The sequence below is a fragment of the Dacryopinax primogenitus genome (assembly GCF_000292625.1).
Source record: "Dacryopinax primogenitus strain DJM-731 SS1 chromosome Unknown DACRYscaffold_5, whole genome shotgun sequence".
NCBI classification, from domain to species: Eukaryota; Fungi; Basidiomycota; class Dacrymycetes; order Dacrymycetales; family Dacrymycetaceae; genus Dacryopinax; species Dacryopinax primogenitus.
In genome coordinates, this window is record NW_024467202.1 from 383,492 (window position 1) to 410,931 (window position 27,440).

General features: G+C 53.3%; 11 protein-coding genes across 11 annotated transcripts; 8 read left to right on the plus strand and 3 right to left on the minus strand.

Annotated features, from left to right (window-relative positions):
- Positions 1-2,002: 2,002 nt before the first annotated feature.
- DACRYDRAFT_21114 (uncharacterized protein) lies at positions 2,003-4,090 on the plus strand. The gene is made up of 5 exons (XM_040772240.1): positions 2,003-2,086; positions 2,142-2,320; positions 2,368-2,411; positions 2,461-3,720; positions 3,769-4,090. The coding sequence occupies exons 1-5, from the start codon at positions 2,013-2,015 to the stop codon at positions 3,958-3,960; spliced, it is 1,749 nt and encodes a 582-aa protein (XP_040630461.1). The 5' UTR covers positions 2,003-2,012; the 3' UTR covers positions 3,961-4,090.
- A 194-nt stretch (positions 4,091-4,284) lies between these two features.
- On the plus strand, positions 4,285-6,905 carry DACRYDRAFT_21115 (DEAD-domain-containing protein). Its single transcript, XM_040772241.1, has 3 exons — positions 4,285-4,437; positions 4,504-4,597; positions 4,653-6,905. Exons 1-3 carry the CDS (start codon positions 4,389-4,391, stop codon positions 6,442-6,444), a joined length of 1,935 nt encoding a protein of 644 aa, XP_040630462.1. The 5' UTR covers positions 4,285-4,388; the 3' UTR covers positions 6,445-6,905.
- Positions 6,906-7,075: 170 nt separating this feature from the next.
- DACRYDRAFT_21116 (uncharacterized protein) lies at positions 7,076-8,995 on the plus strand. Its single transcript, XM_040772242.1, has 2 exons — positions 7,076-8,095; positions 8,145-8,995. The coding sequence occupies exons 1-2, from the start codon at positions 7,249-7,251 to the stop codon at positions 8,912-8,914; spliced, it is 1,617 nt and encodes a 538-aa protein (XP_040630463.1). The 5' UTR covers positions 7,076-7,248; the 3' UTR covers positions 8,915-8,995.
- An 818-nt stretch (positions 8,996-9,813) lies between these two features.
- Positions 9,814-10,581, plus strand: DACRYDRAFT_21117 (uncharacterized protein). Its single transcript, XM_040772243.1, has 3 exons — positions 9,814-10,364; positions 10,427-10,499; positions 10,563-10,581. The coding sequence occupies exon 1, from the start codon at positions 9,852-9,854 to the stop codon at positions 10,056-10,058; it is 207 nt and encodes a 68-aa protein (XP_040630464.1). The 5' UTR covers positions 9,814-9,851; the 3' UTR covers positions 10,059-10,364; positions 10,427-10,499; positions 10,563-10,581.
- Positions 10,582-10,694: 113 nt separating this feature from the next.
- DACRYDRAFT_21118 (uncharacterized protein) lies at positions 10,695-11,794 on the plus strand. The gene is made up of 5 exons (XM_040772244.1): positions 10,695-10,730; positions 10,785-11,096; positions 11,154-11,226; positions 11,283-11,329; positions 11,385-11,794. Exons 2-5 carry the CDS (start codon positions 10,833-10,835, stop codon positions 11,625-11,627), a joined length of 627 nt encoding a protein of 208 aa, XP_040630465.1. The 5' UTR covers positions 10,695-10,730; positions 10,785-10,832; the 3' UTR covers positions 11,628-11,794.
- A 423-nt stretch (positions 11,795-12,217) lies between these two features.
- On the minus strand, positions 12,218-14,669 carry DACRYDRAFT_105730 (MFS general substrate transporter; the record flags this gene model as incomplete). Its single annotated transcript, XM_040768135.1, has 12 exons — positions 12,218-12,410; positions 12,474-12,480; positions 12,543-12,589; positions 12,644-12,770; positions 12,830-12,960; positions 13,010-13,084; positions 13,135-13,178; positions 13,228-13,265; positions 13,328-13,679; positions 13,731-13,825; positions 13,875-14,166; positions 14,220-14,669. The coding sequence occupies 12 exons, from the start codon at positions 14,667-14,669 to the stop codon at positions 12,218-12,220; spliced, it is 1,851 nt and encodes a 616-aa protein (XP_040630466.1).
- Positions 14,670-15,242: 573 nt separating this feature from the next.
- On the plus strand, positions 15,243-16,984 carry DACRYDRAFT_93893 (DUF383-domain-containing protein; the record flags this gene model as incomplete). Its single annotated transcript, XM_040777181.1, has 7 exons — positions 15,243-15,335; positions 15,395-15,589; positions 15,667-16,110; positions 16,165-16,319; positions 16,366-16,519; positions 16,574-16,768; positions 16,841-16,984. Exons 1-7 carry the CDS (start codon positions 15,309-15,311, stop codon positions 16,982-16,984), a joined length of 1,314 nt encoding a protein of 437 aa, XP_040630467.1. The 5' UTR covers positions 15,243-15,308.
- Position 16,985: 1 nt separating this feature from the next.
- On the minus strand, positions 16,986-17,817 carry DACRYDRAFT_49803 (uncharacterized protein; the record flags this gene model as incomplete). The annotated part of the gene is made up of 5 exons (XM_040774942.1): positions 16,986-17,139; positions 17,200-17,330; positions 17,389-17,468; positions 17,564-17,628; positions 17,711-17,817. The coding sequence occupies 5 exons, from the start codon at positions 17,815-17,817 to the stop codon at positions 16,986-16,988; spliced, it is 537 nt and encodes a 178-aa protein (XP_040630468.1).
- A 1,181-nt stretch (positions 17,818-18,998) lies between these two features.
- On the plus strand, positions 18,999-21,661 carry DACRYDRAFT_99183 (uncharacterized protein). The gene is made up of 2 exons (XM_040777571.1): positions 18,999-20,338; positions 20,399-21,661. The coding sequence occupies exons 1-2, from the start codon at positions 19,501-19,503 to the stop codon at positions 21,589-21,591; spliced, it is 2,031 nt and encodes a 676-aa protein (XP_040630469.1). The 5' UTR covers positions 18,999-19,500; the 3' UTR covers positions 21,592-21,661.
- A 317-nt stretch (positions 21,662-21,978) lies between these two features.
- DACRYDRAFT_99184 (small nuclear ribonucleoprotein) lies at positions 21,979-25,964 on the minus strand (the record flags this gene model as incomplete). Its single annotated transcript, XM_040777572.1, has 2 exons — positions 21,979-25,565; positions 25,896-25,964. The coding sequence occupies 2 exons, from the start codon at positions 25,962-25,964 to the stop codon at positions 22,014-22,016; spliced, it is 3,621 nt and encodes a 1,206-aa protein (XP_040630470.1). The 3' UTR covers positions 21,979-22,013.
- A 371-nt stretch (positions 25,965-26,335) lies between these two features.
- Positions 26,336-27,154, plus strand: DACRYDRAFT_49791 (uncharacterized protein; the record flags this gene model as incomplete). The annotated part of the gene is made up of 2 exons (XM_040774941.1): positions 26,336-26,663; positions 26,730-27,154. The coding sequence occupies 2 exons, from the start codon at positions 26,336-26,338 to the stop codon at positions 27,152-27,154; spliced, it is 753 nt and encodes a 250-aa protein (XP_040630471.1).
- Positions 27,155-27,440: the final 286 nt, after the last annotated feature.

The window sequence follows — 27,440 nt, forward strand, 5'->3', positions numbered from 1 at the left end:
TGCTTAGACTCTTGGCACTCTTAGGTGAGCAGACTTAGTCAGCCTGTGTTGCCCTAACACAAGGTCCATGAAGCACTCAAGGATGGCAAGTGCTTCTTCTGCAAGATGACCATGGCTGAGCTCCAGTGCCAAGCAACTAGAAGGCTCAAAGAGACCAAGAGCAAGGAGAATGTTGTTGGGCTGCTGCCAACCACAAGAGACACTCACCCCATTGGAGAAGCCATGTCTTCCTGTGGCACGGATGTTGACCTGTCTGGGGTGAAGCCTAACTTGGATCTATTGCATGTGGTTGGTCCTCAACTGAGAAAGCATGCATGGCTTGCCCCCCCTCCCGCAGGGACACAACCCGAGCCCACCACACTGGACCCAATGGTGTTCTTGCCTCAGCCTCTCCAGGCACTGGATGTCAATGTGCTCAATGTTGATGCCAGCCTGTGGGATCTCAGTTGGTTGGGGGATTCTGGTCTCAGCTCAACTTGGAATGTCCATCAAGTTCCAGGGGGACCATAGAATCATAGATGCTTGGTCAATGTAACTAGCTAATCAAGGAAACTAGCTATCAAGTACAAAATTGCCTTAGGTAGGACAGTGTCTACACTCTAGACTGCTGAGGCCAGCATCAGCAGCACCTCTACCCCATCACTGAGTGCCCTCACATCTGTGAGTTTCTGCTTGTACTTCTTCAAGCAATCAAGTGATTGTGCCTTTGGAGCTTTCAGGAGAGCATGCTTCTTGGTCTGGTAGCCATGCTGGTATTTGCACAGCTGGGGAAGATGTCTATGCCAAATTAGCAGGCAAATCAAGCTCCAGGCAAGACATCACATACTGGTGAGCCCAATGCCTTTTAGCCTTCACTTCAGGCCTTGTAGAATTTGGAATAATGGCATACAAGAAACCATGGGGGTGGACCTCAAACAAGGTGCTTCTAGTGAATATTGCACATTTGAGGGGAGCATAATGGTACTCAGGGCTGTCACCAGGCATGGTGTGTGTTAACAAGGATACTAGTGGGCTCTCACTTGCTTGGGTCTGGCTGTACATGTGGCCACCAACCAAGACACAGTGGCCATGTGTTGGGTCTAGCTACTCTAGCTAAATTCATCCAATTTTTGCTGGAGGGGCTGGATGCAGGGGTCTGAGGCCCTGGAGACATTTCCATGATGGGGCTGCACTGCACCCCCATCACAGGTCTGCTCCTGACAGGGCTCAACCTAGGTAATATTCATGCTGATTTTGGTGTTTTGCATGTAGAACCCTGATAGACACACATGTGAAATGCTCCTCCAGGAAGAGGGTCCTTTGCTTCTGAGAACATCCGAGTTTCATGACACTTTCTATGCACCTGCATAGTGCATAGTGCATAGCTTAGGTAATTTACTTCCATTTGCATCCGCTTCCGCGCCCCATGCTGCCAGGGTCCTAATCTTACAACAATGATGCGCCATGCCACGCGCAGCCACAAAGCGGGATCAAATACATCATTCGCGCGAACTTTAAAATGAAACACTTTCAACAAACAAAAGAAACCTCGCCATGCTACTTTACTTCCAAGAAGATATCATCCTTTCTTAGACACTTTGAAACGTAAAAAATGATCAATAATTTCATTATCTATACTCTCAGAAGGTGAGCTACCGAGCGAAGGAAGCGTTTTCGACCTCATGGAAGCACGGAAGCATTAGGTAAGCGCAGGAGGGGGAAATCTGTTTGCCCCCGTGAAGTGGACCCAGGGTCCACTTGCTGGACGCGGACACGGGGGCAAACGGAGGTATCTTAGTCAGCGTCTATGGGCGCAGAGGGCATAGAAAGTGTCACGAAAGTCGGATGTACTGTTGCTTCTACATAGTAACAGCGTGCTTACGTGTGGCTACTTCAACCATATTCTGTTCGCTCTACATCGCGTGTTGTTAGCACAGCCGCACTGTTGACGACAGGAACGTTGGGAACCCACGCACTTGACGCTTCACCAGTACTTCCAACACCATCACCAAAGACGGACAAGGGATTCGCCCATGTCTGTTGATATCTCCGATCCGAGCATCCCTGCTGCTTACAACGAGGTCATCGGCAAAGCTGCCACCAACTGGTATCGTCACGTTGTCCGCTGAACACATAGGAAGCCGAGCGCTGATGTGTGTTAGGTTGCTCTTGCGCTATGGGAATACGAACAGTACCTTGACATTGTACGAAACGGGGTCTCATGGGCTTGAGGAGCTTCGAGGGCATCTGAAAGAAGAGGTACTCTTCGGGCTGTTGAGTCTTGAAGGGAGGTTGCTGCTTCTGGTGTATATGCCGGACAATGTGAGCGGAGTGAAAAGAGGTACGTCAGTCTCATCTTCCGTTTCAAACATGCTAACAGCGAGGCAGCCCGAGCGCTTGTCCATTCGCGCACTGTCGGCAACACGTTCAGAGTATGCTGATCTCGCTTGTACATGATGTGGATATCTGACCACGCGACAGGCTCACGATGCCGTTCTCACTGCATCCAGGCCTTCACAGGTCGAGGAGGAGGATGTCAGAGCTAAACTTGGATTGAGTCTTGAGCTCTCTCCGAAGGCCACTAATTTCGTATATACGAAAACTTCCCCGCGCTCCCAACCAGCTATCATGCCTCCGACACCACCAGCTTCAGTTCCACGTTCGTCAGGTGCATCTTTCGAGCAGCGATCTCCTATACATGATTCTAGAGGACCTGTGTCGGCAGGTAAACCTCCAAGTGCTTTCGAACCACGTGCGGATCATCGGGCGTCAAGCGACTCCCGGTCATCATCACATCGCCGTGTTGTCTCGAGTGGTGCTTACAACCAGCCAAGTCTCAGCAATGGCTTGTCTATCGAGACACCTGAGAAACCTGCTGCAATAGTACTTCATGCCCTTCTCTTGGCGGGCGCATCCGCTGGTGATGGAGCACCGCCGCCGCCACCGCCCAAATCCGAATTGCGATCGTCGTCTACTCCGCCTTCTACATTAGTCTACGCTGCTGGAAATGGCGTTCCGTATCGACCCCAAGGTCTCCAGGCGACATCCTCTATGGCAGCTAACGTGACCCACTCTCAAGCGCCCTGTGGCACTCAACAAGACATCCTCCCATCACAGATCCTTTCACAGCCGATTATTGACCAAATGCCACGAGTCGGACCCCCGCAGACGGAAGCTCAGCTACAGGCCGCCATGTCTCGAGCAAAATGGCAAGCCGAGGAAAAGGCCGCCGACAGCTCGGAACCGGGCCAATCTCCTATCCGGGCGGATCCCGTCGCGTTCGCTGAGGCAGAGCATCTTAAACGGGAAAACGAGGTCATGGAGAGGACAAAACTAGATGCAGAAGAGCAACAAAGACTATATCTCGAGGAAATTCGACGTCTAGAGGCAGCGCAGAGGCTGCGACAAGAAGAAATGCGGCATGCTGCAGAAACCAAACGGAAGGCGGATGAAGCACAGAGGCAAGCTACTGCTGAGAGACAACGACAGGAGGAAATGCTGGAAAGACAACGTCGGATGGAAGAGGAAGTTGAAAAGCGGCGAAGGGCCAAAGAGGACAAGCGACTTCAGAGGGAGAAGTGGATGGAGGAGCGAGCCAATATGGAAGACAAGTTCCGGCAGCTTCAAGTGGCTGGTGCCGTAATGTTAACTGGGTGGGCGAGTCATCAAGTCGGAGTCGTATGGCGCCGTCGGTATTTCCAGCTTCGACCCGACTGTTTATTACTATTCAAGAATGCAGAGGTGTGTGCTCTTACCTGTGTTCGCTCTGAGGGACTCACGATGCCTCAGGAAATTACTCGACCTGTTGGAGATTTTCCAGTAGCCGACATCGAAGCTGTCCACGATGCCAGGGATGAGTTGCAGCTCCCTCATTCCGTCAGGGTAGACTTCAAAGGATCGGACCCTGCGTACTTCTATTGCGACTCCCAAGAGGACACAGAAGTTTTCATTGCGGCTCTGAACCAAGCCGCTGCACTGTGAGCTTCGTTCAGCGAAGCTATTCTGCCACTTTTGATATCCTAATTATTATCACGATTGTTGCACGAAGAACTTTGTATCTGTTGAATCGTCACATTGGTTGTAGCTGTTGCGAGCAGGACCTGGAATGAACAGAAGCTGACTAAGCCAGCAACGTTCCGTTAACCCCTGTTTGGTGGGGCCGGCCCTAAACGGGTGCAAATGATGAGTGACCCGATTGGCGGGGAGGCAGATTTTCCGGATGATGCCGGTGCCGAAGCCCCCTTCCTCTCAAAAAGTTGGCAGGCGATGCGGTGCAGGGTTTCCCATTTGACAACCACCCTACTCATCTCTTCATCGCACACCCCTCTCTTCGCAACAACCACTTACCCCTCCCCCCCCCCCCCAACATCAAAACTAGACTTCATTCTTCATATTCTTTTTAATCGAGTATGAATAATGGCAATGCGAACGTAACCAACTCGATTGAGGAGCAACTTGGTAAGCATACATCTTCTGCAGGTGTTGTACTGCGCACAGGGGCCATTGTACTGAACAACTTTTCAGCGAGTCTCAATCTTGGTGGCAAAACTGCTTACATCCCTCCTCATATGAGGAGTTTGCCGTCTGTCTCCCCTTCTATCCGACCTGCGAATAACGGGTATGTTTCGTTGTTAGTTCCATGCATGTGCATATACTGACAGATTTTCTTGCAGCACTGGTGCTGTCTCTCCGTCTATTGACCCCCGTCAACCATCTTACTCTCGCGGCGGGTACGGTGGCGGATTTGGTGGCGGCCGCGGCGGATACCGCAGTGACGGCTATGACGGTGGTCACTCTCGCGGTGGCCCTGGCGGCTATGACCGTGGTGGGGCGGGATATCCCTCCCGCGTCTCCGATGGCAGTGGTGTTTGGAAAGATGACCAACACGTGCTCGGAGGAAAGAATGCTCGAATGGAACAAGAGCTGTTCGGCGATCCTAACGATCCGACCAAGCAGCACACCGGTATAAACTTTGAAAAATACGATGACATTCCCGTCGAGGCCACGGGCGTGGGCATCCCCGAACCGATTACCGCTTTCAATAGCCCTCCTTTGGATCCTGTTCTTCTCGAGAATATCCACCTTGCTCGCTATTTGACTCCCACTCCAGTTCAGAAATACTCTGTTCCTATTGTCGCGGCGGGACGCGATCTAATGGCTTGCGCCCAGACTGGCTCGGGGAAGACGGCTGGTTTCCTCTTCCCCATCTTGTCGGCTTCGTTCACCAATGGTCCAACTGCACCCCCTCCCGATACAGCCGGTTATGGTGGACGTCGCAAAGCATACCCTACTGCGCTCATCTTGGCTCCCACCCGCGAACTTGTGAGCCAGATTCACGAAGAAGCTCGCAAGTTTGCATACAGGTCTTGGGTGAGGCCTGCCGTCGTCTACGGCGGCGCAGACATTGGTCAGCAGCTGCGTCAAATTGAACGCGGTTGTGATCTTCTCAGCGCTACTCCCGGCCGTCTCGTCGATCTCATCGAGCGTGGCAGGATTTCTCTTGCCAACGTGCGGTATCTCGTTCTTGACGAGGCCGATCGTATGCTTGACATGGGTTTCGAACCTCAAATCCGTCGCATCGTTCAGGGAGAAGACATGCCCGACGTCAACCACCGCCAAACACTGATGTTCAGTGCCACCTTCCCCCGAGACATTCAGATGCTTGCCAAGGAGTTCCTGAAGGATTACATCTTCTTATCTGTTGGGCGTGTTGGGTCCACTTCGGAAAACATCACTCAGCGTATTGAGTTCGTTGAAGACCACGACAAGCGCTCTTATCTCCTCGATATTCTCACCGCCGAGGGCCAAAACGGCTTGACCCTGATTTTCGTCGAAACGAAGCGCATGGCTGACATGCTCAGCGATTTCTTGATGGGAAGTAGTATTCCCGCCACATCCATTCATGGCGACCGCACGCAGCGTGAACGTGAACAAGCGCTTGCCACTTTCCGCTCAGGGCGTACCCCCATCATGGTCGCGACTGCCGTGGCCGCCCGTGGTCTCGATATCCCAAATGTTATGCACGTTATCAACTATGATCTTCCTTCCGACATCGATGATTACGTCCACCGCATTGGTCGTACCGGCCGTGCCGGTAACACCGGTATCGCTACTGCATTCTTCAATCGTGGGAATCGTAACATCGTTCGCGACTTGTTGGAACTTCTTAGGGAGGCCAATCAGGAAGTTCCTCAGTGGCTTCTTGACATTGCATCGGAAAATTCGTTCGGCGGTGGCGGTTTCTCTCGTGGACGAGGGGGAGGACGCGGCCGTGGCGGTCGTGGTGGTGCCAACCGTGATTACCGTACGCAGGGCTCTGGAGGTGGCCGCGGTGGGTACGGCGGCGGAGGCTCTGGTGGCAACTACGGCGGCGGAGGCGGGTATGGCAACAACTACGGCGGTGGCAGTGGGTACAGCGGTGGCGGCTACAGCGGCGGTTCTGGTGGTGGCGGCTCCTGGTGGTGAATACCCACCAAAAAGTGCTACCCACAGCTTCTGCAACCGACCACACGCGTTTTCTTAACACCGCGACTTCGTTCATCTCACTTCAGAACTTCGACACCTTTTCTTTCTCGCCTGGATGCTGTGATTTCGGAACTCCCTTCGGGTTTTTGGTGCATGCTCTCGTGTCTCGTCCCAACGTTATACCAACGATGCATATCTCATTCCTCATCGACCAATCTTATTCACTAGACCGGTGTGCTGGGGCATGGGAACCTGGCTGGTTCAACTGATAGAGTGTGCGGTAGAGGGGGTTAGAGAAGGAACTACAACCTTCGCTCGATTAGACGTCATCCCTTCCTGCATGCCTGCATTTTGACGAGACTGACATTATATCAAGAGCATCAACGACCTGTTATAGAGCATTCACAACATCACTGTATCCTAGCTACTTTGTTTCCTTCTACAATGCATGCGTGTGTGCCCATCGGTGTTTTTCACTATTTTTAAAGTGAATTAAACCATGGTAATAAACAGTACAGAACGAGGTGGGTAGGCTTACGTGCGCCCCAAAATCATGGACTGCCTATTGCCTCCGCGACTCGTCAGCAGTCACAACGTGTCTGTCCTATGTGGCCTACCCAGCATTTTCTTTCCTCATCACCATCCAAGGCGACACCGCCGTTCTCTCATTTAACCGCACTATACCATTCTTGGAGGACGACGTTGTTAGTATGTTCCAAATCATGGCCTCTTTGGGCCATGTAGATCAGCATTCACACTGCTTAATTTCTTCCGTTTCCAGACGACGAAAATCAGCCAGGCGGAATGGCTTACGAGTCGATGGCTCCTCCCTCGCTAGACATGGGAGATTTCTTCGAAGGCCGTCATATCCGACCCTTACCCAAGCGCAAGCGGATGCCCCTTGACTTTGCAGATCTGACGGAAGACTTTTACGAGGATTTGCGGCAGTCGCTACCAGTGGACGGCTCTTTCATGGAGTCCTTACCCTCGTTCATGAACGCCGCAAATATCGACCCCACCTCAGCTGAGGCTTATTTTCCCCTGATCCACAGCATCCAGCCAGAGCCGGTGCAGCCCCCGGAGGATCCGATTTCGACTGCACGAATGCAATCTCCGACGGTTAACGGCATTGAGGAAGAGGAGGATAGGGGCGACGGTGATTATGTCGATCACCTGCAGAATCCAGCCAATTCAAAGAAGAGGAAGATTCCCGGTGCTAGACGTCCTGAACACTTTTCGCCTGAATCGGACGGGGCGATCGATCACGGAGGTGGTGCTGCTGCTGCAGAGAATGCGTCGGGGCATGGTGGCTCTGTGCAAAGGGAGATGTCCACGGTTCGAACAGTGCATGTATCAAGGACGGCACTTGCTGGAGAACGTGTTCGAGAGAAGCTGAGAGCGAGACGGCGACAGCTAGAAAATGTCATCCCTGCGGGGTCTGACAAGCTGGCCGTTGACCTTGCGCTTACGCAGTTGAACGTTCCTTCGGCCCCCACACCTTTAGGTGGCGCCTATGTGACAAAGGGACGATCTTTAAAGCGGAAGGCTGGTATGACGACCCCGACACGAAAACCCCTTGCGGATAGAACAATACATGAGGCGGACAACGGTTTCCTCAGCCAAGAGTTCACTTTCGAGTGTCGCAGCCCGAGTATGAAGTTCTTTCACTGCATGTTGATTGCATCTGAATCCTTCGATAGGTTCGGCTCGTTACATCACTGTCAACGAGGACATGCACATGCTGCAGGCTACGTTCGAAGACGAAATAAGCCGCCAGGCGGCAAAAGCGGCCGAGGAGGCGTCCAAGCTGGCCGCTATTGTTGCCAACCATCATACTGACGAGTCCAAAAGCAACAACGATTTGAAAGGTCGCAAGCGCCCGTCTGCAAACCAAGCACCACTGTCATCTGCATCACCCGAAGTTACTGGAATGTCGAAACATAAGGGGTCGAAGAAAAAGAAGCGGTCTGCAATTGCCAATGCCTCCAATCCACACCATTTCCGCAACTATGTACCCTCTCGGCTCCCATATACCAGTCATCCATCTGGCGCTGCCGTTAATGCCGCAAGTCTCAATCTTGCCTTCGGACCATTACCAGTCGAGTTCCTCACGTCACTGCTACCTCCCCGATCTGGAAAATCGACAGACGTTGCTCACGATACAGCTGCAGGTGTCCCTCCGGCCGATGAATGGATTTGCCCCTTTTGTGATTATGACGTATTTTACGGCGATGATGCGAAATTCCGCAGAGCGATTAGAAAGCGAAAGCGAATTCTGCGACGGCGCAGACGTGCAAGAGAACGAGCTGCAGCTGCAGCAGGCACAACGGCAGTTGCCCCTTCAGCGGATAGTCAGTCGGGTGGTTATGTCGAGGATGACGAGGCGATTAGCAATGAGGCGGGGCGTTCTGATGTGGGCCTCCCAGGCGGTGGTGGAGCTGCCCGTGGTAAACGAGAGGGTGCCGGGTGAGCAGAGCATATTTGGGTAGTGTAGAACCTGTTTCTTTCTAGTAAGAGAACACAAGTAGCCTGGTGACCCAGCAGTTGTAAACACTTTTGGATCTCTTACATGTTGTTACGCTCGCATATTTCTTAATATTCTTGCGTCATCGTACATGTTTCGATGAGGCACTTGATTTCCTGACATCATTCCCCATTCGGTACCGGGCATATTTCTTCCATCGGTCCGATGCGCCTCATGTCTTCGTGCTTCCGCCGGATACTGCCGTTGGTCTTATAAGGGGCAGTGCCCAGAACAGAAGAAGACAAATTCTGTTGCTTGAGATTTCCGCACCCCTGAGAACGGCAACGCGGTGAGCAGCGATCGTGTGGTACATCACACCGGAAGTTCCGGCTTTTCAGGCCTCAGTTTCATGGAAAATGGCTCAAAAGCGTGAGCCGGCGGTAACACATCGCTTCCAGATAGATCCTACAGATGGATCCGTCATCAAAGGGGAGATTGGGTTAATCTCGCCTTTGTGCAAGGACACCATGATCTGCTGTGGGCTGATCGTTGCCGTTGTACGACATGCCAGAAACGTTACATGATTCTCATTCATCCGACGGGTTTCCGTGTGAGAACGGGGCGCCACGGCGATGCATGGCTTTAGGGAAGGTGGGGGTGGACGCCCCCGAGGGGGAACACACGGCATTGGCGGACGAGAGATGGTGGTTGGGATTGAAAAGATAACCCGGCCTGCCACCCAGATTAGCATTCTCAAAGGGACCCCGGTGATACGGAGGCATATACAATTGGCAGGTACAGCCCCCTCTTTGACCTTCCCCCAAGTGAGCAAGCTGTGTGTACATTTTGCATGCCCTTCGCCTGCAGTCCCGCAGCCTTCCTCATCCCTTCCTTCCATCTCTTTCTTCTCCCCGGGCGTGCACGATGTTGAGCCCCTCTCACCATGCCTCTTCCTCGGCAGGGGCAGGCCCCTTTGACCAGCTGCATTCTCATCACCATCAAGATCTATCCGCATAGTGGGTTTGAATTCGCTTTCTCGCTCCTTCAGTTATCCGGTATTCGGTCATCAATCACCTCGGACGAACGCTTTTACCGTTTTTTACATCAAAAGCGGTCCGCCATCCCGAAGTTCTTTCTGTATTCTTTATAAAACGCTCTCCGCTCTTCTACGGCGTGCTCCCCACGCGTAGTAACGCTTTTCCTGCCCTTGATCTTAGCGCCCACGCGTCGTGCGCACCGGTGTGCCTGGATATAAAGCGGGGCTGTTCACTTGAACCGTCGTCCTTCACATCTTACTGCCCTCTTTCCCTTCTCTTCACATGCATACCTCCCAACAAAACCGATCTCGTCCTCACCTACCCGTTCCTCATGGACCACCTGGGCAGGGTCATCCGCCTGTCTATTCGCTCAATTCTTCTAAGGGGCAGGAACTCTACGCGTCTGCACCTCCTCCGGGGTCATTCTCTTTTCACTATTCACCTTTTTGAGTGGCCATCTGAACTGGACTTTTTCTGACAGTGCCGGTCACTCATACTATGCTGCAACCTCGTATAATTCCAATGTACCATATTATCAGCCTCCGAACCCACACGTGCGTACTTTTTCATATGCATGGTGTTTCTTGATTGTTCAGCACATCTTTTGCCGCCCATAGTATTCCCAATACACTGGCCAACAGCCTCCTGTGCCACCTAACCGTCCATACTATGGTCCAATGTCGTCAATCCAAGGTGATCGACCAAGTCCAGCACCTAAGGGACGGCCTGCTTCTCCCAGCGCCGGGCCTCCACAATACCGGTCGCGTTCTCCGGACCTAGTACAAGTGAGATCGTACGTTTTTCAGACCAGCGTGAATGTTGATCAGAATCTCTGGTAGGTCGCCCGTCCGTACCGTAGTATTATCGGATCCCTTTCCTCGGGCGAAATGCCCTCCGGAGGTCAATTACAAAACTTGCTCCATTCTGCCATCGAGGGCCTGCAACTCCTGGATCCAGACGTCGCCCAGCACATGTCAAATGACGATGTTGGTCCTGACGACATTCGCTTTCGAAAGACGAGACCCCGTGTTGAATACAGGGAGCGACCTCCGAATCAGCTCACTCCTCCGCTTCAGACCGACAGCGGCAAGTCACTAGACGACAATGACTCAGAAGAGGAGGAAAAACCGAAGCTTCAAATGAAGCGAAGGGCAAGTTCCAGCGCTATTGTCTCGTAATTTTTGTATTGACATACTTTGTGCCAGAAGCGAGAGGGTGCTGGCCCCGATTGCTCTGGATGTCATTCTACAACTACGCCGGAGTGGAGGCGTGGGCCGATGGGTAAGTTGCCTTGTCCGTAACAACCCGAGATTCGCTCCAATTCTCGGGATCTGCAGGGCCTCGCACGTTGTGTAACGCATGCGGACTCGTGTATGGAAAACTGGTGGGTGCCAACCAATCCAAGACCTCGGTCACCTCTTTCCTAATGGCGTATGCAGGTGAACAAAAAGCGCGCGTACGACAACGCGATCGCCCAGGGCCAATATATTTCTCCTACTGTCCTCTTTGCGGATGAAGCCAACGAGGGATGGGGCGACAGGATGCCTACGACCCCTGAGGAATCGCTGGCACTTATCAAAAGGGTGCGGAAGGCCGTCGTTGGCGGAGGGCATCCGCGCAAACCCAAAGACGGGGTATCCTCACCCGGCTCGAATGACTCTGGCGGAAGTGCCCGTTGCTAGTGATTCCATTTTGTTTTAACAGCCATTGCCTGGGGCATTGGTTACAGTTCACTCTATCGTATTCCACACGCTGCACTAATGGGTTCACAAGTTGCCCTCCTATTCCTGTGCAAAGTATCAATTATTCACAACGTATTGTTTTGTGATATACAAATTCTACATTGATTACGCTAACGCTCGTTCCCAGGGCCCGCTATTCACAACGAGGTATCTCTGGGGAACATTTTGAAACACCTGCTGTGCGTTGTTACATGACGTTGGCGTGAGGCATGATGTCTGCGCCATTCAGTTCTGCGAAGATTCGTCGTGCTTCCAGAAGATGGAAGATTCCATGTGCATGTTCACATTCTGCCGGGATGAGAATGTGGGGCACGGGCTGCCATATAGAATCTGATTTGGCCAGAAGTTGGGACCCGCAAATGCCGTCGGGTACCGGCCGCGGAGGGCGAGGGCATGAAAATCTGCGCAATATCGTGAAATACTTATATGGTCATTGTCTAAGATGGAAAGGATATCAATACAATGTGGGATCCCAAACAAAGATAGCAGAAGGAATTGGCGATGGCGGGATCGGGCACGTCATACATTCACTAGCTATTTTCGATCGTGGCGGCGAGCATCTTCGCAAAGCGCGAACGTTCGCGGATCTTTGCTCCGCAGAAGAAGAGAATGAAAGGGATAACGCCGAGCAACGAGGCCAGAAGGGCGATAAGTGTGCTTGCCCACTGCGGTGTAAGCCGCTCATACATGGAAAAGGTGAACAGTGGGAAAGCAGTTGCAGCCCTGTATCCAGTTACTGCTCAGCCGGCCGCAACAAAAACAGTACATTAGGAAAAGGTAACTCACAAGTTTCCTACGGGTTTCAGGATCCGGGGTAGGTCAGCTGGTGCACACGCAGCATGGATACGTACTCACGGCACAGGCTCTGTCCGGCGAGAGCTGATGAGGCAAAGATAAGATAACTTGATCGGCAAATCGCGTCAGCGCACGCGAATAGAGGCGTGGGGATTACGCACGCATCTGCGAGGTAGCTGAACACCGCCAGATAGACCAGGAAGACGGCGGTGGTGATGATGGTGACCCCGATCACCGGTGCGATCCAGTGAACTTGTGGGTACGAAGTCCAGGCATAAATGAAGGCCCCTGGATCAGGGTGAGTTGCATCGCCTATCGGACGTATCGGGCTCGGCGATCTTGCTTACCGATCGGGAACATGATGCCTGCCAGGCACGCGGAATACAAGCGCGCTTCCGCCCCGATGCGGCCTACATTTCGCCGGTATAGACGTTCCTGGACGAAAAGGTTGAACGCCCATCCGATGAGTGTTCCTACACTTTTCCGAAAATGAGCGAGCGAATCGCGCGAAGCAGAAGCGTGCTTACACCATTGAGATGAACGCGAGGCCGAGTTCGCCGGTGTTGAAGCCGTAGATGGTCTGGAAGACATAGGGGACAGATCTAGAACAATAGTTAGAAGATCGTTGTGCGAAGGTCTGGGCAAGACTGACTCTAATAGGCAGTAGAGCATGCCCCATGCGAAACCAACCCATAACTGGCCATGTGTCAGGGACGTAAAAGTTCGGGAAAGTTACAGGGCATACGCTAAAGCTCGCGACGACCGGTTCTGTTATCAGGAGAACTGCAATCGTAGGTGGCCAGTAAGCATTTCTCCTTTGTACGTACACAGGGTCCGCCACTCACACAGCGGTCGAGTAAAAGATATGTAGATGAGCGTCTTGAGGCTCGTGCGCTCGTCTTCGACTCGCGCGCGATAGCGGTTGTCCCCCGTCTCCTTTCGGAGCTTCGCCGCTTCGCGGGTGAGCAAGATGCTGGCACGGGTCTCCTTCATCACGATGCACATGAAGGCGAAGCACGCGCCGCCGAAGATGAGTCCAAGCCACTGGATCCATCTCCATTCCAGGTGTGGATTCATGTCCACGTACCCGACCGTGACGGGTCCAAGACCAGTCATGAGACATGCCATGAGAGCAAAGAGCGACATCGGGATACCCCGTTCGGCAGTCACCCAAATATCCGCAAGCGTACCACCAACCTATGACTTTTGTTTAGACCGGATCGAGCCTGCAGGGATGACACAACATACCAGTGTACTTCCCGTACTTCCTGCCATACCCTGGATGAAGCGGGATACCAGTACGGTCTGGATATTCTTCGCTACCGCCATTGGGATGAAGAATACTGTCGGTCCTACATAAGCGCCCATCCTGCCTCATCTAAACCCACTTACGGGCAAATATCGCCGTGCTGACAAGGTACATGGGCAGCCTGCCGAACTCCTCACTAAAGCTCGCCAGGACCAATGGAGCAAGTCCGAAACCCAGCGCATACATGCTCAACCCAAGCGCGGCGAGCTCTTGAGAACACCCAAGATCCCGCTCCATCGTGTTGTATCCCATGGCGTAGGCAGATCCGGTGGCAGCAGTGAGCGCGGTGAAGGAGACGAGCACGGCTGTCATGGCCCATTTTCGTGTACGGGAAAAGTTGAAGGGATTGCGTGGGTCGCCTTTCTCGTATTCAACCTGGAGGAGTTGGTCAGAATAAAGAGAGCGGTGTCGAAGAAGAGCGGACACACATAGATGACATCCTCGTCGACAGTCTCATCGGACAAGCCGCTCTCCAAACCTTTTTCTGTCACGGCAGGCGGTACAGCTGTAGCCGTAGCTCGGCTCTCGGGACGCTTGGTCTCTTCTTGCTCCTCCTGGATCTTGCCCTGATCGTGCGCTTGCTGCTCATGCTGATGATGGGCATGAGCGTGACGAGCATGGTGCGGGTGATGATGAAATAGCCCCTGAGCGACCTCTTCGTTGCTCGGTAGCTCGTGTATCCGGGGGTCGATAGGTTCGTGTACGTGCGCTCGATCAGTGAGAGCGAATCCGTCCACGGAATGTCGCCTCTCTTGCATCGGCCGGTGAGCCTGTGTCTCCCCCGCATCTCCGCTCGCTGTCGGTACGGCTGGGACTTGTGTCGCTATTGCCGGTGGGGGAACCAGCGTAGTTGCTGAGGTGCTAGCGGCGACGGTCATCCTCTATAATTCACGGCGGTACCCTTAGGAGACGAGGCAGGGTAGTGTGCAGGAATCGGGTAGATCGGGAGGAAGATAACGAGGGCCAAGCTAGACCAGACTGACGCTCGGCGATGTAGTTATACGACGAGTAATTTCATCGATTTTTTTGCCGTCTAAAGAACCATGCGTAAAAGGCGCTCAACGTGAAACGAGTCAGCCTCCAGTTTGCCCGTCATCTCCGATAAGACTTTCAATTCGGCAGATTGGTTGCCAGCCGGGGCTAAGTCCGATACCGGGCACTAGAAGCAGCTTGCCGAACAGCCGCTTTACGCCGACCTCTTTCACATTTTCCAGGAAATGAAATGAGAAAACGAGATATGACTGTTCCGCAACAACAGGTGACGGTTCTTATGCCTCTGATGGTAGGAAAGTAACCATCTATGGTACTTTCTCCATATTCGCTGTATTCTCATTCCCGGTTATGTCGGTCTCTTCGAGAAGTCAGTGGCTGTCAGCATGCGTCATTGTCCAAAAAAATTAGTCCCGTGAAAGTGGTTGACCATGAAATAGCCCAACCAGCATCATATAAAAGCAGACCTCCTTGGACTCTATACATCTACATTCTTGCTTTGAAGGGACGACTGATCAGGTGTAAACATGTCTATGGAAGCGCAGCTGGAGGAGGTATGGACATTTTATCCACTTATTCGGCGTCGCTTGGTGACCACGGTGTTATCGCCCAGCTCCTTCAATTCCTGCATGGTCGAAATCCTCAGGCACGGCAGGTCGCGCTTGCCAACCTCGTCGGACATACAGCAAAGGAATCACTATATCGAAGTTTGTTTGTTCCACGCTCGTCGGGAGGACTCAAACCCAAGGGAGAGGGGAAACAGGCGGTCGTGATTAGGGACTTGAAGCTGCTGTGTATGGACCAGCCTGTATGCACATCTCATATCATCCTGCCTTCTTCAGGCAGCAGATGAGGAGATGCAGCATAGATCTAACATATTTTCAGGCAACAGCACATGATGCGTTCCGCGCCCTCGTCAACATATCGGACAATGTGCAAGTGATCTCTCACCTCATCGACACCACCTTCCTCATCTTCCTCGCTTCCTACATCCTCAACCCTACCTCCGTACTTGCCGATCTCGCGTGCATGCTTCTCAGTAACATCACCGTCAACCCGTCTGCATGTAGCACATTGGTGATGATGAAGCTCCCTGTTATACCATTGCCGAAGGAGAAGCCGCCCTTCTACCCCACCGCGAGCAGGAGCGCAACAAGCAATGCACCGGCGAGTTACAGGCCTTCGCAACAAGAGATACAAGTGGCCGCACTGCCTTTACTACTGGACGCGTTTATCGATGGTGCGCACGTACAAGTTGCAGGCGAGACTCAGGAGAAGCGGAAGGGAGATCTGCACTTCCTCTCGAGTGTGTTTGCAAACATATCAGCCGTGAGTCTATGATTCTTCAAAATGTTGCACGGGATTTCTGAGCGCGAGAAGTAGATACCCGCAGGACGCACGTTCTTCCTTACACCCCTGTCGCCTGAACCGTCGGTATTTGGAGAGGGAGGCAGAGCCGAGTATATGCTGGCCAAATTGCTCGCCTTTACGGAACATACGGATCTGATCCGCCGTGGAGGAGTCTTATCCACCATAAAGTATGCCCCTGCCTCATATTACAGGACTATGTTGATCAGTATGCAGGAATTGTGCATTCTATGCCCCGGCACACCGCGCTCTCCTATCCCCTGAGACAGTAAAGGTTAAATGTCCACCAAGCGAGATACCAGCTCCCGGAATCAGCATCTTGCCTTTCCTGCTCCTCCCCCTGGCGGGACCAGAGGAGTTCGACCTAGATGTATGCCGAGGCCCTCTACCATCACATCACTGATCGACTGAACTCTCCCGCCAGGACCAGGAACTCCTTCACCCTACGCTCCAGTTCCTCCCTCCGACGAAGAGCCGGGAGAAGGACCCTGTGCTCAGGCTTACGATCATCGAGAGCTTTCTGTTGCTTTGCACCACCCATTGGGGGCGGGAGCGGCTTCGGGAAAACGGGACATACCAGATCATACGGGTGATGCATGAGACAGAGGAGGACGAAAAGGTACGCTTTCTGGACTAGTCCCACTCACACAGGGTGTTCATTTATTATCTCGTGGCTGACCCTTGATTCCAGGTAATAGAACATATAGATCGACTAGTCAACCTACTAAAACGGGACGAGACCGAGGAGACAAAGAAGGACGACGGCATCGTGGCACGCGAGCTGGCTGAGGAAGGTCTGATACCGGATGACGAAGACGCCATCATGGAGGTGTAGCCTAAGCCGATACCGCGGTGCTCGGCGCACTAGCGGCGACTGCGGCGGTTCTTGGCCGCAGCATCTCTGTGCGCAAGGGCCACACACGGCCCATCCATGTCGCCAGCTCTGTGTGATCCTTATACGGGTCGTCGGTGTTCGGATGTATCAGTACCCTGGATTTGGGAGATCTGTTAACAGGATAATCAAGTATGTTGTACTCCATATGGACGTACGAGCACGGACCCCTGTTCACGGCAAGCCAAGAGAACAGCGCCCCAGTTTGGTGAGGGGAGAACGTATTCGCTTCGAACATCGCAACCGGGTGTGGGCCGACAGGACGATCCCAGAACCTGTAAATCCGGATCTGTAGGGAGAGGAATGTGAGCTTCACACCCAGGGCCGGTCGGAGACAGGGGCATCACCTCGGGGAATTCGCGCCTTATCCGCTCGTGGAGGGCTCGGGCGAACTTGGTCTCCTCTTCATCTGTCTGGATGTAGTAGACTAGCCGCCCAAGAACATCAGCCTGATGTACATTCCCGGATATGAAAGAGAGAGCCACAAGGCTAAGGATACTAGCTGGACTAGGTAAGACTCACTGTGGAAGTCGAACCCGTTCTTGCCCGGCTTGAACTGGGTTGGAAACTGGTCGTACGTCTTTGACCTAGTTGAGAACCAGGATGAGCAATCGTCCCATACTTGGGGGCTTGGTGGGTTGAAGCTTATGGGCAGGAGAAGACCCTTACTTAGGACCAGGCGGATTGTACAGCGACTTGCCATCGGGATTGATCGTGTCCGGCAAGGGCTCTGCATTCTCGTACCCTGCTAGGGGATTAGGGTAAGGCAAAGACATCTTGGATAATGATATGAGATATTTGGTCAAAGTGAGAGTTGTGAAGCCCTGTTCACCGGTGTACAGTACGTGCTAACGAAATATATACTAGCGTGCCCGAAAGAGCGCAATTGTCAGCTGAACATTGCGCAAGGGTACGGCCGAGGGAGCGCGTCATAGCGCTGAGTCAGCACTTCGATTAACTTACCTGAACGATCGGCCCAAATGGCTTTGACGAAGATGTTGCCATTTCACAGAGAGGAGAGTTGCACGCAAAGTAATAATGTTGCAAGCGATCTCATCACCTTCTGGATGCTTCCTGTTGCCAAACCTGACTTAGATGTTGAAAAGAAAGCTGACGTCGGCGCAATGTCCGCCTCACCCAAGATCAAGAAACGGTATCCATCACGTCACATCCCAACGACGAATAGAATCCACTGACTTCGTGGAGAGGGGTAATCATGGAAGCGTCAGGGGAATTGTAGCAAATCAATCGAGCTTGTAGAGCGCGGCTTACTATGTAGGTAAGTCTCCAGACCATTGCACCATGCCAGACGCTATGGAAGTGCATGCAATCACCGAGTAATAGAGGGGTTCTGAAAGCGATCCTAGCTTCGCATCGACGATCTTGAGGTATGATTCCCGCTAAATGGTCAGCCTCCAATAGATATAAATGCGGTTCAGAAGCCACCACATTCCAGTTGCAGCTTCCAGGAGCGCAATGTAGGTCAGGAATGTCAGGATATCCAAGTATGGTCGGTCTGATAACGGAGGAAAATCCCCCGAGGATCCGAAGTGGTTATTGCGGGGGAATGTTCATCTTTATCGACACCGATGCCTAGTTATTCGTGACTGCTAACAACAAAGATTATAGATAGCAGTGATACAACACTGGCTTTGTTTACAACCTGTCACTGAGGTCAGGTTGTAAACATTATAATATCTAAGCAATGGCACGTACTGGCAATAAAAACATGATATGATCCTACGGCGGCGGCGACGATGGGACGGTATGCAAATTGGATGGGATTAATCAAGTCGGGACATGTGGCTCAGCTGGCGGCAGTTAAAGTTCAGTTGTTGGGAACACGTGCGATTCGGATGCAATTCCCCTATTAGGCCGCGGAGGTGTTACGTCAGGGTCGCATCGAAGCATGAAAGGGTCCGGACCATCATCTCCTCGAGCGCCCCCACTGAACCCACCAAGGGGCGAAGCATTCCAGTGCTGGTCGACATGACATGAACGACGGATCGACCTCTTGCGGGTCGCCGTCTCCATCGCCCACAATGCTCCGGTTGGAGATAGGAAGCGTAGGCGGTCAATGTGGACGCTTTACACTTGGAATGTAAACACATTAGTCCGAAAACGGTTGCGCTTTAAAGAGTGAGAGGAGTCCCATCCTAACGGACATCCTTTCCCTCCAACCCACCACCCACCAGCAGCTCTCTCGCCCAACTCCAGGGAGGACTATCCGGCGGTACATCCTACAATCGCTCATTCATTTCTCTTACTCTCTACCGCATCTCACAGTGTTGAGTGATCTTGCCTGCGTTTCGTCGCAAAAAACATCTCTCTCTGTGCTCAGTCATTCATTGCAACCTCACTGTCGCTACTATCCGATTTCGGACCCTATCTGCAAAACCACACAGTCACGCTCTTTCGCACCGGTCTATCCTCTACTACCATACGACGGAACATTCACCATGCCTCGCATCCCTGTCAGAACCGAGCCATACACCTCGCCGGCCCGCCAGCAGCGGCACTACAAGAACAAACGCGATCAGATGCTGCGCACTCTAGGGAAAGCATCCTATATCAATGGATCTCACTTTGCGATTCTGCTCGTCAGCGCCAAAGGCGAGGTGGAGACCTTTGCGAGTGAACTCCTAAAACCATGCCTCAGCTCGTGGTTCAACGGCAATGTCGTGGAGGAGGCCAGGAACCTAGCAACGCGTGCGCGCACGATGCAGCAGCAGCAAGCCCAGATTGAGAAGCAGGCAGAAACCTCACCGGCGTCTTCCCTCCCCATCCTGACTTTCCCTCCTGTTGAAGAGGAAGGCGACATGACTCTCGAAGACTTGCCGGAGTCACCATCCCCTTCCCGTGATGGCTCTCCCTTCTCTCTCAACGGACAGGCCAACAACCTTCTTCGACCCATGCTACCAAGTCGTTCTCAGTCTCTCCGCGTCGCGCCCAAGCTCGCTGCCCTGGACATGGACGCCGCCAACATGTTGAAATACCGGTCGAACTCCGCTTCCTACGCACCCTCGCCTACTTCAAGTGTTCCCACTGTCTCTCCAAACCCTGTCGGCCCCGGCATGCAGACTCTTATTATCCCCATGAACCAGCTTGATGCCTGGTATACAGACAAAATGCACGCTCTTCAACAGACCACCTGCAAGTTGGTTGCCAAGTGTTGGATTAAAGTGATCGAACCGAAGAAACAGACCAAGCATCCCTATAACCTGGGCGAGGAGGGCAAACCTATCTGGTGGCCCAAGGGACTTCAGCATCGCGAGCCGGATCACCTTCTCAAGCCTGGTATGTGATTTCATCTGACCACAGCGAAGTGGTACGCTAAATATATGCGCATATATGTAGAGCGGACTCAGTTGCTGCTATCAATCCTTCGTTCCCCGCTCATCTTGGTCTCTCGCCTCGAGCTCAGCACCGCCGAGCAGAATCATCTCATCCCTCCTGAGCGCATTGTCATCCTCAGGGAGCTGTACAAAGTCGCCCGCGAGGATGAGAAGCGTCGTCGGGGCGAGGTCCCTGCTGATCAAGACATCGTCGTCCAGGTCCCGGCACCTCCTCCCCACACTGGTCCTCGTATGCCTTGGCCTGGTGATGAGAACTACAGCGCCGAGATGAACTTCAATGGCAAGCGCCCGCGGCTGTCTGATCCAGAGAACGACGGTCAGCCTTGGCCGTATAATATGCCGACAGAGGTTGGACCACTTGGCGAGCGTATCAACGGCGTGCCTTCTCCAGCACTCAGCGGACAGCTCAATCAATGCATGTCTGGTCTCGGTCAACCGATTGAGATGGTTCATCCTGGCGAGGGTCCCTTCTTGTATGCACCTCCCCCTTGGCCCAACACAAACCCTACTCTCCAGCTTCCTCCCGGCGACTTCTACTTCCACGCATCGCCTGCCAGCGACATCTCTCGTCCTGTTTCAGCTCACACCTTCGAGTCGGGCCCGTCTCGCCCTCTCACTGCCAATACCTCCCTCGAGTCTGACGTCTCGGATGACCGCATGCAGTTCCCGAACGCATTGGGCAACAGTCTCACCGTTCCTCATCTCCTGCACCGTTCTCACTCTTTCCCTGGTAGCGCCCATCCCCAAATTGACATGAACTTTGGCGGCGCCTCTCCTTTGGCTTATTCCCAGCAAGCACCCACTTTTGCTTTGAACGACAACATGACCGCCCCTTCCTCTCAGGCCGAGCCTCCCAATCCGTTCGGCTTTGCGCCCAGCAATCAGCCCCGTAACCAATTTAACTTCAACATGCACGATGCTCCTTTTCAGGATTCGAGCGCCTCCTTCGAGGCGCCCAACCCCTCTTCGTCTTTGACAGCTTCTCCAGATAGCTGGACTTCACCCCAAGAGGAGCGCAGCCAAAACAGAATCCAGATCATGCCTATGGCTCTTCACCTCGATCCCACCCACGCCTCCGCTAAGGATTCCCCTTCTATGGGCATGATGCAGTGGCTCAACGACTCGGTCCATGGCACTCCTGCAGTCGACAGTCTCGCTTCTTCGGTTGCGCTACAGCACACTGAGGTTGCTTAGAGCGATTATTTTCTTGTGATTATGATTTTGCTTTCCCTTTTTCACGCTTACCTCATCATTGCGTTACCCCCTTCAAGTGTATTTAAAACAATCATGGTCGCCGGCGCCGCACGCTTCTTTGAATAACCCACTTTATGCTTCTGTTTATGGTACAGCTAATTCGTCCCTGCATGTTTTGTATACCCAGATAAACTAGCTACAGCGCGACTGGAGGTCGCTATACGCCCTCACTGTATCGCACGAAAATAAATGCAATGCCTGTTCTGTTTCTGATTCACGGAGCCCTCAGTTGCACGCCGCGCAGTCATGAAGAACAATACCCGGCCTCCCGAATATGTTCCTCATGACGTTCGGTTCCAAATTATCAGCAATTGTTTTCATATGACACCGCTATTTATATAGTACAGACTGAAACATACTAATTACAAGAACATCTGAAGGGCGTGTCTATCATACGTGTTCCTCTTGTCGCTCAATTCAGCAAGGTCCGGGTAGAACGGGACCATTGAGTCTTGAGCCCCGAGGTACAGGGCATTATAGACCCGCCAATATACTTCACGCACCTTCCTAGCGGGATGGAACAGACCCTGCAGCGTGTAGCTAAGTAAAATGCCTGGACCCAGGGAGACCCTCATTGCCTCGATCGCATCCATAACTGCGCCGATAACGTGCGGTGAAGTCTCGAAACAATTGGGCCATACAAGGTTCATCAAGTGCATCATCGAGTCTTCACAACCTAGGCCAGCGACACCAAGTGCGAGATGCTTGACGATTGTGCTCGCAGTTTGACGATGGACGAGATCACGATCCGTCAGAGCATCTTCCAGCATGGTGACCACTGAGTCAACGTAGAACGCGGATTGAGGTCCGACGTATTCGAAGACAAATGCCAGTGCCTTCAAACATCCGGTGCGGACATTCAGTTCTGCGGTGCGGTACTCGTTTAGGATAGCGGGGATGCAGGTGAACGGCCCACAAGTTTCAGCGACGATGGCGATGGCGACGGTGCTGCACACGCGGCTTTGACGTTCCTGTACCCGCAAATTGGTAAGCAGGACTTGGAGCACATCCTGCGGACCCAGAGACTTGGCGATATAGCCGAACGAGTTGACAGCCGCACGCCGAATACCTTTCTTGTGTGCCTTGAGGAGGTCAAGCAACTCGAAGCAGATACGCATCCACTCTCGAGCAGGTACGAACTCGGCACCGCGATCGGCAATACGGCCGATCAAGTTGATAGATGCCTCTTGCACTTTCTCGTGTCGATTGCGGAGAATGGGCGTCATACGAGGTAAGAGATCCTTGACGGGAGGGTTCATATGTGTCATACCAACCACGTTGGCGATAGCACCCTCCGCAGCGATAATAGAACCGAGGGTATCGGGGTATTCTTCGCCAAGTTGCTCGAACAAGACGAGTCCAAGCTTGCTAAGCAGAGCGTCTTCACCACACTGTTTGATGACAACAGCCAATCGAGTGGTCAAATCCGCAGCTTGCTGCCTGACTTTAGCACTCTTGTTATTCAGCCGCCAGAGAACGGTTGATACGATCTGCGTGAGGTACTTCTTGACGCGTACACCAAGCGCGTTGACGACGGTGCCGAAACCATCGAGCATAATCTGATCTTCGCTTGTCTGTTCTTGGAAGGCATAGATGATGCCATCGATAAGTTTCTCCTCTAGCTTCTCGTCGATGTCGGACGCGCCAAGCTTTGCAACCACTTGGGTAATGGTCTCCATGACCATCTTTCGGTACGGTTCAGAGTCATCCTTGAGGTCGTTGACAATCCGCCCGACGATCTCAGCCACACCCGCCTTCTGCGCCAGCTCTACGGTAGTCTCCACAACCTGCTTGAAATTACGTTTATCAAGGGCCATGCGACGGACCCAGAACGCCCTGAAAAATTCGGGCAGAATATCATGCTTGATGTATGCGGGAGTAACACCCTCCGTTGCTGCGCATTGTTTCACAACCTTGAGGACTATCTTCTTCATCTCCTCGTCCGAGCTCTGGAACTCGCGGATGAGAATGACGGTGACTTCTTTAGTATAGTATGACGCATATTCGGGATCCATGAGCGGGATGATAAACCCAATCGCCTTGAGGAAGGCAGCGAGGCCCTTACCACGGTGCTGACGAATACCAATCCACAGCGGCTTGAGCACGTTGTCGAACGATTCGATACCGTAAGGTGCTGCAGCCTCGGCGAGCGCCGCAAGCGCGAGCGCTGTCATAGTGCGTACCTTTTGCTGGTCATCTTCCAAGCCGTGAGCGACACAGTCGACCAGGTTGCGCAGGTGGGGCAAGACGGCACAACCCATCATTATAGCAATTTGCTGGACGATGCGGATACCGGTGTGTCTAGCCTGCCAAGACTTCTTGCTCCGGCAGACAGCGCGGAGGAAGGGAAGCAGCGAAGGGATGCCAAGGGCGGAGGCGACGACGGAGAAGGCACGCGCAGTTGTGTTCCGTACGTATTCGTCAACATGATCGATATCTGGACGCATGGTAGAGATCATGTGTGCCAGACCAGCGGCCTTGGACAGGTTGGAAATGATCTCCCGACCTTCGACACGGGCATAATAGTCTTCATCAATGAGCAGGGGCTCAATAACCACAAGAATCTTATGCACGTATGGCCGCACGAGATCGTCGAGCTTGTACAGGACACGATCGATGACCTTGACGAGCAAGTGACGTTCCTGATCCTCCAGCGTGCGTTCCATTAGCAGCGGAAGGATCTTGTCAAACAGTGGGCCGGCACCAAATTCACGTGCCTTGTCAGTGATCTGACGTAAGGCAGTCTTCCGCACGGGTGGTGTGCCGTTCTTGATTTTGAGCAGGAGGCGCATGATCTTGCGCTCTTTGAGCTCCTCAACGGACATCTCAGTTTCATCTTCCTCTTTCAGGATCTTGCTGAAGTATGTCGCATCTTCCGGCTTGAAGAAGGCGAGATTGCCGACGCCAGGTATTTCGGTCGGCGCTTCTGGACCAAGGGCAGCTGCAATCGCCGCAGTGGCTCCAGATCCCTCTTCTTGAATTTGGAACCCGGTCAACGGGTTCGAGATATTCTTCGGTGGGGCTACACGCTCGTATCCCGGTGGAGGTGTCACAATCACGTAACCACTTGGTGGTAGGACGATGTCAAGCTCGTCATCGGACATGTACCGGTTGTTTTTGTCTTCTGACAAAGCATGATAGTTCGGCATGATAATTGGTGCAAGACCACCAGAAGCGGTCATAGGAGGCAAGCCGACAGGTGTTTGATCCCATCGTGAGCGCTTTGGGGCGGCAGCGGCAGCGGGGGCAGTTTCTTCAGCCTTAACAGCGGCCTCTTCTGCAGGCGTCTCGTCCCACCTCGATCGTTTCTTCTTTGGCGGAGCAGCCTCCTCCAACGCCTTTTCAGACCACTCACCAGTGGCAACGGCAGTACTGTCAGACTCGACAGCAGTCTCTTCGTCGTCTTTGATATCCCAACGACGCTTCCGGCGTGTCGAACTCGCCGCAGGTTGGGCTTTAGGCGGTGTCTTGTCGAGGTCCATGCCAAGCCTTGGTGGGGTCTGATCTCCCCTCATGAGTGCCAACAGTTCTGCGGGCGGCGTTTTATCCAAGTCCTGCGCGACTTTTCCTTCTTCCTTTTCCTTCCTCTCCTTCTCTACAATCGCTCTCCTGACGCGTTCTTCTTCCCTCTCAAGCATCTGGAGACGCATAGCATCTTTGTAACTGTCCCCGTCCCCTTCTGCACCTTGGGCAAACGGATCGGCTCGAATAGCCTCGTTTCCACGCTCCATAGCTCGTTCGGCACCTTTACGCTGGTATTCAGAGCCACGCTGGAGGACTTGACGCTTCAATGCTGTCTCCGCAAAGGGGTCGACGTCTTCCTCTTCCGCCATCGCGGCGAACTCTTCGAGCACATCCTTCGGCGCAGTGTAGGACTGCAGCTCTTGCCTCTCAGGAGAAGACATTTTGAACCACTAGCGTCGATGGAGTAAAGACTGACAAAAGCGTGCAATGAAAACAGTGGTGGTGGTGGTATCGGCACAAGGGGTAAGCACGACCAGTAACGATGGAATCCGAAAGAATAGGATGAGTCCGCTCATGCGCGGGATCAGATGTGTCATCTCTTCGGGGTCTCTCCTGCCTAAGGACCCCTAAAGTAACCGCGTGGGCGGGCCACGGAAGCAGAACTGGACGGGCGGAGGAGAGGGGGCACCTCCGAGTGAGAGCCCTGAAGGCGAGAGAACAACTAGACCGCTGGTCACCCCCGGCCTTTCTTACGCCCATCCCTCACCGCCTGGACGCACATCCCCACAATTGTCAACGTCCTCCCCCTTGCTCTTGAAAGCCATCATCACAGCATCCAGCGTGCGCATAGTGGAACATGAACACTGTGGGCCCTGCCCGCACGCCAGCCATGTCCCAGCATTCGTTTGCCGCACAGGGAGGCAGCACCCTACATACCATCCCCTATGGTGCACCGTCCGCCAGCAAAAGTCACCGGAGCTCTAAACCTGCACCACCGCCACCACAGACTTTCATACATCATGTTGAGGAACTACACCGTACGTGCTGCACCTAGTAATACGTAAATAAACCCTGATGACTGGTTTAATAGTGGAGGAGAGTAAGAAGGACAGAAAGGAGCGGAAGACGCGCGAGGCGGCAGAAAAACTAGTTCGATATGCGCAAGAGCAATGGGACAAGCGAGACGAGTATGCTCGATCCCTCACTGCCTGATAAACGTATGCTGATCGAATGCACCAGGATATTCAACGCTGAGCTTGCCCTACCCGCACAGGGGTATCAGGCACTCCTCACCTACCCTCCTACAAACTCCAATTTTCAACTGGCGATGTACCAGCTTTCCCTCGTCCGTGCGGCTGCGTTGGCGCAGATCGACAAAGACGAGGAATACGCACTAGAATGTGCCGATATTGCGCGCGAGGACGAGCGCAGAGTCATAGAAGAGGAATGGAAGAAGGGAAGAGAGGACGCAAGACAGCGGATGATCGCTGGCCTTGGGGAAGGACGGAGAAAAGCCAAGGAGGAACTCGAAGCGCAGGATATTGCTGGTGCGTGATCCCACTCTCATTGGAATATTAGCTCATCCAACCTCCCAGAACTGGGCGCATTGGAAGCGGGTCAACCGCGTCAAACGCGCAAACTCCGTGGTCAGGCTGGTTCTGGACCGCCTTCACCACCGAGTGAGCCAACCACGGGGAAGGAAACGGTCCCCGTTACGCTCCCGAAGGAGATGAACCATGCGCAAGCGATCCTCGGACTCTCCGGTCCTCCGGAGACGAACGCTCTCTCCCTAACCAGCGGGATCCCGTCAAAGTACACCATGCCTCTGTCCAACGGGCGAGAGAATAAGAAAGCCAAAGGGTCCCAAGCGGGGGCGAACGGCCGCTGGTCCCTCGGGAAAGCGGTGCCCTCGCTGGATAAGAAGAACGAGGGCGAGATCGAGGCAGATATGGCGATGATCCGGAATGGGGGGAAGAAGAGGCGTGTGGTGGCTGAGAAGGACCGGATGGGGAGTACGACGGGTGGAGGGGAGCGGTAGCCTGCGCTGTTGCCGCTCTGCTGTTGGTGCCCACCGCTGTGCGCTCGTGAATGCTGTCGCCGCGAGTAGCGTTCGCAGTGCCAGTGGCTGTATTTCTCTCATCTCCGGTCATGCATACACTGTACTACCTTCCATACTGTACCCCTAATCCAGACTTGTTTGTCTTCTAGACTATCTGGCACATCTCCTTCCTATTATAAGGGCAGGGTGTGCCGCCGTTTGTTTGATCAGTGGAGATACCTCTGTGGACTGAATGAGGTAGGTGACGTCATCGGACCCTGAGGTT

Excerpts from the sequence above, each read along its gene's own strand:
- DACRYDRAFT_21116 (XM_040772242.1), top strand. The coding sequence starts at position 7,249 with ATGGCTTACGAGTCGATGGCTCCTCCCTCGCTAGACATGGGAGATTTC. Across the intron at positions 8,096-8,144 it reads TTTCGAGTGTCGCAGCCCGA|GTTCGGCTCGTTACATCACT; the intron begins GTATGAAGTTCT and ends ATCCTTCGATAG.
- DACRYDRAFT_21118 (XM_040772244.1), top strand. The coding sequence starts at position 10,833 with ATGCCCTCCGGAGGTCAATTACAAAACTTGCTCCATTCTGCCATCGAG. Across the intron at positions 11,227-11,282 it reads GTGGAGGCGTGGGCCGATGG|GGCCTCGCACGTTGTGTAAC; the intron begins GTAAGTTGCCTT and ends CGGGATCTGCAG. Across the intron at positions 11,330-11,384 it reads GACTCGTGTATGGAAAACTG|GTGAACAAAAAGCGCGCGTA; the intron begins GTGGGTGCCAAC and ends TGGCGTATGCAG.
- DACRYDRAFT_21117 (XM_040772243.1), top strand. The coding sequence starts at position 9,852 with ATGCCTCTTCCTCGGCAGGGGCAGGCCCCTTTGACCAGCTGCATTCTC.
- DACRYDRAFT_21114 (XM_040772240.1), top strand. The coding sequence starts at position 2,013 with ATGTCTGTTGATATCTCCGATCCGAGCATCCCTGCTGCTTACAACGAG. Across the intron at positions 2,087-2,141 it reads GGCAAAGCTGCCACCAACTG|GTTGCTCTTGCGCTATGGGA; the intron begins GTATCGTCACGT and ends GATGTGTGTTAG. Across the intron at positions 2,321-2,367 it reads TGTGAGCGGAGTGAAAAGAG|CCCGAGCGCTTGTCCATTCG; the intron begins GTACGTCAGTCT and ends ACAGCGAGGCAG.
- DACRYDRAFT_21115 (XM_040772241.1), top strand. The coding sequence starts at position 4,389 with ATGAATAATGGCAATGCGAACGTAACCAACTCGATTGAGGAGCAACTT. Across the intron at positions 4,438-4,503 it reads CTCGATTGAGGAGCAACTTG|CGAGTCTCAATCTTGGTGGC; the intron begins GTAAGCATACAT and ends ACAACTTTTCAG. Across the intron at positions 4,598-4,652 it reads ATCCGACCTGCGAATAACGG|CACTGGTGCTGTCTCTCCGT; the intron begins GTATGTTTCGTT and ends ATTTTCTTGCAG.
- DACRYDRAFT_99183 (XM_040777571.1), top strand. The coding sequence starts at position 19,501 with ATGCCTCGCATCCCTGTCAGAACCGAGCCATACACCTCGCCGGCCCGC. Across the intron at positions 20,339-20,398 it reads GGATCACCTTCTCAAGCCTG|AGCGGACTCAGTTGCTGCTA; the intron begins GTATGTGATTTC and ends GCATATATGTAG.